The following is a 10,553-nucleotide window of genomic DNA, read 5'->3' as shown; positions in this document are numbered from 1 at the left end:
CTTTGAAACGTTGGAAGGGACAAAGTTCGAAAAAGAAAATGGCACATTTGTCATTAAGATTAGAATCCTAGCTGACGCCTGAAAATATTTGAAGTGGAAATGCTAAATCGATTAAGGTTTTTGCAGGTTTTCACAACTGATGATGGTTTTTTCAGAAGGTCTCTTTCATTCGTTGTTCATGCTAGTTTAAGTTTTCTAGGAGTCACCTAATTCACTCTTAGAAAGAGAGAGAGAGAGAGGGTATAGGGACTTCCGGTGGAGCTTCGGAGGAAAGAACTAGACCGTGTAATTTCTCGCAGGGTCAGGTCGGTGAACCGGATGAGGTTGAAATTAATTTTCCGATCATTAGGAAAATAATTTTCTAAATGAAAATACAACAAGTTAACATTTCCACCAGATAGAAGGGAATAACCATCTATCCAAGTAAGAGAAACTAACCCTTTCCACTATGAATGCACGCATCCTGAGCAGCAAAAATAAAAGAGAAGAGAGAGAGAGAGAGGGGGGGTGGGGGGAATGAGTTTTGGCTCAAGAGGAGCAGTTTCGGGTGGAGCTCCGGAGGAAAGAGCCGGATTTGGTGATCTCTCGGATGGGCTTGTCAGTGAACCGGATCAGGTTGTAGACCCATGCCCCGGAAATCGCCCCGGCCATTGGTGCCGCGATGTAGATCCACAGCTTGTCGTAATGGTGAAACACTATCGCTGGACCCAAGCTCCTTGCTGGGTTCATAGATGCTCCCGTTACTGGCCTAACCACCACCCAAAAAAAAAAAAAAAAAACTCCAATTACAATAATGAAATCCTTGATATCTGCCCCGATTAATATTTCACTTCTTAGCCAAAACGAAAATTTGTCGGCCGACCCAATTTCTCGGAGCGAAAGCTTGTGAGGGCTTTCACAGTATAGAAGTTGGGCCCGACATTCGAGGAAAAAGAATTCGATAATCTGGATAACTTTCTCTTTGAATTGCCGGCCAAAGCACATACATAGAACATAATCTAAGAAAAGGTTGAGGATGGTCTAATCATTGATGGCGTAGATTATGACATTTAGATGATGATTTGGAACAGCTACATCTTATAATATTAACCTATATCCTATGATGTTTCTTTATTTTAAAAGATGTAGTCAATCATGTACAATTTATCTTATTCAAAAGACGTAGCCAGTCAAAAATCATGGTCAAAATTTATTTTCCAGCGTGAGATGAGAGGGAGATGAACACACAAGGAATATAAAAAGTCAATACCCTGCAAACATCACGTTCAGCAAGACTGTTGCACCAACAGCAAGGCCAGCGAGCTCCCCGATCTGCACCAATCACAAACATGAATTACATTAAGTAATTAATGACAGGTACATAAACCAAAAAATTTATCGAAGTTTGTATTTTAAGATAATCTAATTTGAGTGTAACGAATATTTAAATCAATTTTAGAGGAATCGCGTGCCCATTGTGTGGTCAGAAGTCCCATCAACCGGCATGTGATGAGCTAAGTGACTCTTTCTCGCATTCAATGTGCATGATTCTCCGTATCCCTTTGGTGACGACTGCTCTATTTGTACAGGAATTTCCATTGAAATTTCTTCCGATTATCAGCAAGTAAATTCAAAGAGAGAAGTTAAAACTCACTGCTCTATTGTCCGTCGCGACGCCGGAGATGATGAACATGAGGTAAAAAGTGATGATGAACTCGAAGACGAACGCTTGCACATCCGAACCGGCCGGTTTAGTCCCTAGGAAATGGTTCAGTTCGCCGGTAAATAGCAAACGCAGCGTCCCGTTTGCCAGTGTCGATCCCACGACTTGTGCCAATATGTATGGTGGTACCTACACGCCAAGAGCAAAATGCAACTGAGAGGAAGTCTTATCTTAGCAAAAGAATTAACTAAAAAACTCTCCGTTGATTGCCTATACTAATGCTTGCGCGAGTCGATATTTAGATAGAACACATGAGATTTAGAGAATTCTTTGATGGGAAAAGATTGGATCCGCCAAGCTCATTCATTTGAATCCTTCTTCTCTCCGGGACCGAACGGAGCAAATTTCCCATTACACGTTTGCAAACCATTCAATAGCTACCTACAAGATGCACCTAACCAGTAGCTAATGGCCTCTAAAACTGGTGGCCGCTTAGAATCATGCGGTCAAAGCAAAAGCTTTTCTAGACAGGCCTCTGATTGGGACATATTTTAAATGGGAACGTAGACAAAAGTAGTTCAGGAGTTATGACTTTGGAAGAGCTATGGTTGCACCTGTTTCCATGGAAACCTCCTGCATGTGGCGAAAGCAACGGTGACCGCCGGGTTGAAATGGGCGCCGGAGATGTGTCCGACCGAGTACACCAGCACCATCACCGCCAAACCCCAAACTATCGATATCCCTGGGAGCGTCACCACCTTGTCGAAGTCCAAGTTCACCGCCACCGACCCGCAGCCCGCGAATATCAGGAAGTAGGTCCCAAAGACCTCCGCGATCAACTGCAATGTTTTCGAGGAAATTCGCGATCAAACTCATTCCGAACGAAACCCGCAAATGTTCTACACGTTTTCACAATATGCGCGCCCCGAAAAATTGATGAACATCCAAGTGAATATGAAAAGGAAAAAGAAAAAGGACAAAAACGAAACAAGAAGGGAAAGTATTGGGGGGAATGAAGAGAAGATGGAGAGGAGAACACAAAGTAACCTTTTGAATGAAGGGAAAAGAGAATAAAGGGCTTGTAGTCTCTTCCTTGGCGTTGGAAGTGTCTTTCATTTCCAAGACAACTCCATGGTTTCCATTGCTCCCAGTCGTCTCATCTGCCATTTTCTGCTAATTTTCCCGAGAAAACACTCAAGTTAGGAAGCAGTAACAGGTTTTCGAGATTGACAAGAAGGGGAAGGAAATCACTGACATGGGTTCGATCCGTTTGGCCCAATTTATGATTGCGCTTGAGAGAGAGAGAGAGAGAGAGATATGGATAAAGATTGTGTATGCCAATTTGCCTTTTTATACCTAAAGAAGATGAAACGTTGAAAAAGATGACCCGTGAACCGAGGCAGGCATTGGAGGCCGATTCAACCACCGGAGCTGAGACGCGGGGAGAGGGAAAGGCACCTTAGCTTCATGGAGACAAATCCTTAATTTGAGCAGGATTGTGGGATTTGTAATTTAGGGAAAGTTCCTTAAATGGGTTGCCTGTCTGGCATTATGGGATTTGAGATTGGACCTTGACATGTATGATGTTTGACCCTTATCCCCGCTGCCGCTGACTGAGATGAAGACGTTTAATGTTATGCGCGAGATTCGACTCCCACGTGTTATGCAAAACTTATTAAGGCAACGAATGAGGAAATAATATATTTCCTTTTACCAGCCAAGATATTGGAGGGACTGATTTGTTCCATGATGGGACCAAATAGGGCACAAAGATCCATTAACGGAAGGTTTGGACCATTTCATTTGTTTTTTGCTGTAAATTTAAATTGGGCTTAATCGAGGCTCGTGGAAGTAAAGTCTTTATGAATATTCTCATATTAGACCTAAGCCAGACTCTCGTGAGGCCTTCCCACATTAGCCATGGTCGTTTTATGTTGGCTTGATAAATCATCAAGGTGTGATTTTCAGTCATGTTCATATAGGTGCGAAGGATTGACCAAAGGGAAATGTCCCCCGTGCAGCGTTTTGTGTCACACCGTGGTACTAGTCAACGCCCAATGTGAATGTGCTTGGTCAGATCGAATTACGACTTGTGCAGTTCTTGCAGTGACGTTCTTGAATAACTTTCTCTTGATTTTGATCAAGTTTTTTGGTCATTAACACGCTTAGTTATGCATTGTAACTTCTGGTATTAAAAGATTAAAAAAAAAATCCAGGAATTGTTTTGACAATCTCCGGTGAAAATAAGATGGACAAGTCACCGAAAAAACCGAAAATGACCGGGAAAAAAGACACAAATAATCATTAAACTTTGACTCAATGTGCAATGTCATCCATGAAGTTTTTAAATTGTCCAATAGGGTCCTTGAAGTATCCCTGAATGTTCAATCGTAGCAAAAATGTAATTATGAAAACTTGCAAATAGTAACGAAGGACTCATTTTGGCTTTGCCATGGAAAGTTAAGAGCCTAGATTGAACAAATTATAAGATTTAGGGACAAAGTTGAAAGTTTAAGGGGCTGATGATATTGTATATTGGGTCAAAATAGATGGATGGTTCGGATAACATTTTTCAAAATAATAATAAACAAATAAAAAAGATCAAGGATTCATGTATTGTATATTGTCGTGCGTCCGATCCTTTGTAGGAACAATCCGTAATAACGAATTTGCAAGGTGTATCTGCTTTTAGCATAAGAGATTCGTTATTCTTAACCCCTGTATTACCTGTGGATAGGGGACAAAACTTTGTTGGCCACATTCCTTTGTTTTTTCTTTCTTTTGCTTTCTCAGATAGGGGGGAGTGCTATCAAAACTTATCCTATCCCTAAATGCTACATTTTGTAACCTTCAATGCATTGCGTGGTTCTCATGAGCTAAGTAAGATTCACGTGAGGATGATTCACGTGAATAAGTCCGACCACCCCCCAAAAAGTCTCACTTTTTACATACGTTTATCTAGATCTTTATCCATATAAGGAGCACCTTGCGACATTAGTCTCTTTATAGGTGCTCACACTCGCGAGTCTTCCGTGAGTATTACTCTTATTCGGCATTTCCAATATTAAAACCTTGTATTGGAGTTCTTTTTATGTCATGGAAAATCTAGACTTTTAGCTTGTATGCGTCGCAACATTCAAAATTAACCTTGCATTCATCTTAATAATTCAAAAACGATTATTTGAGAGTCGACTCAAGCACGCTTTTGCCGGAAATCCCACATGGTAATTTTTTTTATTAATAACTTAAGCCTGCGTGGTTCACCGGAGGATCCAATCAACAATAAAAAAAAAGGATAAAAGTTAAAAATATGTTAAAAAATTTAAAAAATAAGCTAAAAAGAAAAACAAATAAAAAAAAAGGCCTTGTGGTAGTGGCGACGACTTGCATAGCCCTTGCCGCCGGCCCACCATCACTAGCCATGCTAGCGAGGGTGGGGGATGGTTGGCAGGGGTTGCCAAGCCCCAGGCAATGACCGGCGACCTTAGGCGAGGGCTACTACTCTCGCTTAGATGTTCCGGTCACCATTCACGAGCCAAGTAGGGACCGAACCTATAGTGTCTTGCCCATTTCTACGTTGAATGTCCTCGAGTCATTGCTTGCCTATTCTGAGTCTTGTCCTATTTCGTCGATTTTTGGTTCGAGATCGGCCCTCGATTGGTTTAGCTATTCCCTCTTTAACCGATGCAGCCAACGTGTTTAACAAAATGTTTGAACCGAATCTGCATGCGTGATGGCTTTTTTTGGCTTGAACCCGTAGACGTATCATTGTTCGTGTATCTTTGATCTTGTCGGCCATTGAGTAAACAAGTTTGTGGCACCAGGTCTTGCTCTGGCGCCTCGCTCGGTTGCCGAAGAAGACGGTGCCAGAGTGTGATTTTGTTGGGGACGGCCACGGGTGATCGGCAGAAGGTTGGTGACCTCCACCGACCATCCCCCAACCCTTGCCTAAGGACGGCTAGGGTCGCCGGCCACTGGCCGGGGCTAGGATGGTGGGCAGCAGCGGCTAGGGCTATGCAAGCCCTCCCCGCTGCAACCCTTTTCCTTTTATTTTTTTTATTTTTTATTTTTTTAAAATTTAAAGCTTATATTTAAATTTAATTTATTTTTTGAAAAAAATTCGAACTTATTTTAAGTTTAGAAGTCCATGTGTACTGAATTTTTTAAAAAATTGCCATGTGTGATATCCTAAAAAAAGTTTCCACGTAATAATAAAAATTTAATAATAAATACAACATAATCGGTTTGGCTGGAATTTCTCCGATTTAGCACTTAAATAGGCTGACGAAAATTTTTTTGGTACTAAAGTGAGCGTGGTACACAAACTTTAGCACTTCCGGTGTCATTTGGCCCTATTAGATAACTTAATTCTGGTCCCACAAAATTTTGCGCCTTTTTCCTTGACCTTGTTTGGAAATTTTGTCGGGAATGCGAATACCGAAACGCGGATAATAATACCATTCTTTCAATATCAATTTCGTTAGAAAGGAGAAGGCATACACGAGAAGGGATAGATAGTCAATTCATCACGCAGTTTCGAAACTCCATTGAAGGGTCCAAATTGACGAACGAGGGAACTACTAGGATGACCCGCCTACGTTAAAAGCTGCGTTGGATAAGGTTTAGGCACCTTAGCTCTCTTTGGGAACACCCCATAAATATGTGAGTCTGCGTTGTTCACGTGGATTTAGTGACAATTTAAAGGAGTCATGTCATCACCTTTTTAATAAATCATGGACTTGAGTTGAGGCAGAACTTTCATTTGATTGCAACTGATCATCGGCAAAGGCAACTGGGAACCGAAAAGGTGGTTGGCGGCGGCGGCAATCAACAGCCATAGCTCTCTTTGAATCAACCGCAGCTTGACAATGCCGTTGGCAACTACCAGCCACCTCGACATGGCAATTATAGGGCTATTCTTTCCGAACCGCAAGCTGATAACCAAAACGAAGGTGGGAATGTTGATATTCTAAGACATCTCACTAAGGAACTGAGGAGAGAAATAGAGCCAAATTCATTAACGGTTAGGAAAAAAAAAGGGAAAAATTGATTAAACAATTCATTACAATTGAAAAAAATGCAAAATAAAAAATGTTTATATTAGCGGTAACCGGCAACCATGCCATGTAGGACGTTTGGCGGTCCATAGCAGCGACTGCTAACCAAACTTTGCCGGAAGGACCATATTGACAAACTATCAAAAGGTTTAGAACCAAACTGGCCACATTGAGAGATTTATAATAGAATTGAGTGCGCCTGTTCCATGGTTAACGAATGATTTGAAAAAATATTTTATTAAAAATAATCAATTGTATTGCTTACAAAATGTGCAGAAGAAAAAAAAATACTATCGCCCACAAATTGTTTAAACATAAATTATTATCGATAATAAATTATCTTTTACTAATCAATTATTTCCACTGATATTATAAAAAGAACGTTTTCTCAATTATTTATTTCCGCAAAATAAACATTTGACATTCATTTTATTTCGAGGCTGAGACGAGAACGAGGAAGAATAAACAATTAGCTTGCCAACACCACATTGAGTAAAACAGTTGAAGACCCAGGGAGCTCTCCAATCTGCAACAACCACATTAAAATTTGAATTGATCATCCAACATACTTGCGACAAGAAGTCGGACCAACCTGTATGCGTTGACTCATCCCTCGTTTGCTAAAAATCCAAGATGTAATAATCATGTTCCATGTCCATAAGAATTTCACATATATGTACGATTTCATATGAGATGATATCCTTTTTTTCAGTGTGTTAGTTGCGTTGCGCATATCACGAAAACAGTGTGTATATTAGAATTCGATGGTATTGAAACTGAAAGTGTCGTGACATTCATACAGTGCTCATTTTAATTCTAAAATTTTTTGAGCGATCACTTAAATGCCACATTCGTAACGAAATGATCATCTCGGTGTCATCATGATTTATGTTGCCAGAAATATCCAAAGTCGCGAAATTTTAACGTAAACCATCCCATGTGGCCAACCGGTGAAGTAAAGTCAACAATGTTAGTGCTAAAACATCGTCTATGTGGGTCATTTGCTCTAAATTCTTTTTCTTCTTCTCACCCTAATGTCATGTTCTTTAACCGAGGAATGGAGGCAAAATTAGGTGCTGAAATTTGCAATGAAGAGCAGGAGTAGGACGAACATTGCTATGATAGAAAACACGTTCAGTCAAGAATCGGATGAACCAAGAGTTGCGAAGGAGAGGAAACAATATCGTTGCCAAAACGAATTGGTTGTTGCAACCGGGTTTCTTCGTAGTTGAATCATTGTCGTGGACTGTCTGCAACTGTAGCAATGCGAGCCCAATAGTAGACTTTATGGTTCGGTCCAAAAAAAGAGATCAAGGATGAAGCAGGGCATTGAAGATTCAAGTTGAGATAAGTTGATACATAATGATACTTGAATTAATGAGAGCAAAACCTAACCTTGGAGCTCATATGTAAGGGGAAGATTTTTAAAAGTTACGTTAGAGAAATCCCACATCAAAAAATTAGTGTGGTGTAGAGCAGATAATATATACAAGTTGGTCCATAACTCAATGACTTGAGGTTTTGAGTGAAAGTAGATTTAACTGGACATGTTGACGGGCTCGAATTTGATCTCCTTTAGCGAAGGTATTGATATATAACCGATCAAATATCAGCTTTTCACAATTGACAAGAAGGGGATAAAGATGGTTAAATAGTGTGTATGAGAGTCTAAATTTTTATGGTTAAATAGGGCATATTTTGAATGGGAAGATAGACAAAAGGTAGTTTAGGGGTTAGGACTTTGGAAGAAGATAATTGGACCTGTTTCCAGGGAAACCTCTTGCAGGTGGTGAAGGCAATGGTGATGGCCGAGTTGAAATGGGCGCTGGAGATGTGTCCGACCGAGTACACCAACACCATCTCTGACAAGTCCCATTTTATTGCTATCCCGGGAGGGTCACCACCTTGTCGTGGTTCAAGTTCACCGCCATCGATCCGCAACCAGCAAATACCAAGAAGTACGTCCCAATGAACTCAGCGATCAACTGCGATGTTTTGAGAAATTTCGCAATGAGACTCATCCTTACCGAGACACGTAACATGTTTCGCACGTTGTCACAAGATGCGCACCCCAAAGGTCGACGAACGTCAAAGTGAACACGAAAAGAACAACAAATAGACAAAGGAAAAACAACAAGAAAGGGATTGGGGGGAAAAAGAGTAGATGGAGATGAGAACACAGGTAACCTTTCGAATGAAGGGAAGAGAGAAGAAAGTGCTTTTGATCTCTTCCCTGGTGTTGGAAGTGTCTTTCATTTCCAAGACAACTCCCTGGTTTCCATTGCTCCCACTGATCTGATCTGCCATTTTCTGCTAATATTTCGGAGAAAACACTCAAGATAAGGAGCAAATATCAGCTTTTCACGATTGACAAGAAGGGGATAAAGATGGTTAAATAGTGTGTATGAGAGTCCAAATTTTTATGGATAAGGGTGCTCTTTTATACCTAAAGAAGATAAAACGTTGGAAAATAAGCAGGCCTGTTGGATTCATTCCATTGAGGGAAAGTTCCTTAGTGGGATGCCTGCTTGGCATTGCGGTTTTTGAGATTGGACCTTGATATGTTGTTCATCCTTATCTTTGAATAAGAATGAATTTAGGGTTAGGGCATAATTAGCTCGTGGTTTTGATGGTGTGGAAGTTATATATTTGCTTTTACTAGCAAAAAATGAGATTGTTTTGTCTTACGATAGGACTCAATAGGGTAAATAAAATCCATTTGAAAAAAATAATGTTTATTTGATAGCTTTTTATGTGCGATGAGATTGACAGTATGTTGTGAGTAAATATGGCAAAATGGGTCTAGAACTCTTATTTGACCCATATCTAATGATTGTATGTCATGAATGAGTTGTTTAAGTTTAAAAAGTTAAAAAGGCCTAATGCCTTTCTTTCTTCTGGCTAGGGTGGGGACATGGATCTTGGCCAAATGACTGTAGCAGCCCCTTCCGCCCTTAGTCAGTTGTCATCTGGAAATAGTTCTACCTTTTTGACCTAATCGTGGGAAGTAAGCGGAAACGAGAATGTCGGCTTGAATAATGCAAACGTTAAAAAGTATATGTATCTACATAAATAGATATTCTAAATAGTTAATTATGCCAGCTTGATAGGCTACCGTACGTCATATGAGGTGCTTAGAGAAAGATCTCTTTTTTAGAACTTTCAAAACTTCATTGCCACCTTGTACGTTATAAGAGCAAAAGGCCCGAGGCATAGCCAGATGAACCAATGTGAATAAGCCTTGTACGTACGCTGCCCATGGGAAGTTCTTCTGTAATTCCAAAGGGTCATGCCACAATTCTTCTGTCAGTTCTTCCGCACTTCCATTCCTTGTAGAGGAAGGTTAACTGCTTGCTAGCTAGCAGTTGTATGAGCAGTAACATCCACATACGGTTCGTGAAAAAGGAATGGCCCTTTTGTACCTCAATCTCGTCTTCGAGATCAGGTTTCGGAGAGATATCCTCGACCAGAAAAGAGGGTTTTCACTATCTCTTTGCAGGCCTCTCCTTTCTTACCTACTCCACAGGGTCTCGCCCCTCAAGAGCACATATAAAAGATTGATACAAGATCTCTAATTAGGGAAATTAAGATGTATTATTCATGAAAATATCCACTTTTTAATTCGATAATAAGTACGTTGAGCCCTTATATAATTTTCACATCATATACCATACAGTAGAGTCATTGGCTATTAACTTGTTCCTTTTTTTCTCTTCCTCCCTTGGAGGCAGTGCCGCCTTATCAACAGCAATTTATTTTTAAACATTTTTGTGGAAGATATCTATACAAAATTTTTATTTATTCATTTTTTATTATTAAAGAGAGGAGGATGGGTTATTCACATTGATGGTCAG

At 40.3% G+C, this 10,553-nt stretch overlaps 1 protein-coding gene across 3 annotated transcripts; it reads right to left on the bottom strand.

Annotated features, from left to right (window-relative positions):
- Positions 1–303: 303 nt before the first annotated feature.
- On the bottom strand, positions 304–2,932 carry LOC115727618 (aquaporin NIP1-1-like). Of its 3 annotated transcripts, XM_030657867.2 has the most exons (6): positions 2,898–2,911; positions 2,690–2,812; positions 2,257–2,481; positions 1,634–1,831; positions 1,250–1,311; positions 323–748 (listed from the first exon to the last, which is right to left on the bottom strand). In XM_030657867.2, exons 2-6 carry the CDS (start codon positions 2,807–2,809, stop codon positions 529–531), a joined length of 825 nt encoding a protein of 274 aa, XP_030513727.1. In that variant the 5' UTR covers positions 2,810–2,812; positions 2,898–2,911; the 3' UTR covers positions 323–528. The 3 variants fall into 3 exon arrangements, with proteins under 3 accessions (XP_030513728.1, XP_030513727.1, XP_030513726.1); XM_030657868.2 differs by having other exon boundaries at positions 304–743; positions 2,690–2,932; XM_030657866.2 differs by having other exon boundaries at positions 324–748; positions 2,690–2,932.
- Between the last annotated feature and the right edge of the window lie 7,621 nt (positions 2,933–10,553).

Source organism: Rhodamnia argentea, chromosome 3 (genome assembly GCF_020921035.1).
Source record: "Rhodamnia argentea isolate NSW1041297 chromosome 3, ASM2092103v1, whole genome shotgun sequence".
Lineage (NCBI taxonomy): Eukaryota > Viridiplantae > Streptophyta > Magnoliopsida > Myrtales > Myrtaceae > Rhodamnia > Rhodamnia argentea.
The sequence above is the reverse complement of the archived record's forward strand: the minus strand, read 5'-3'. Positions and strand labels throughout refer to the sequence as shown.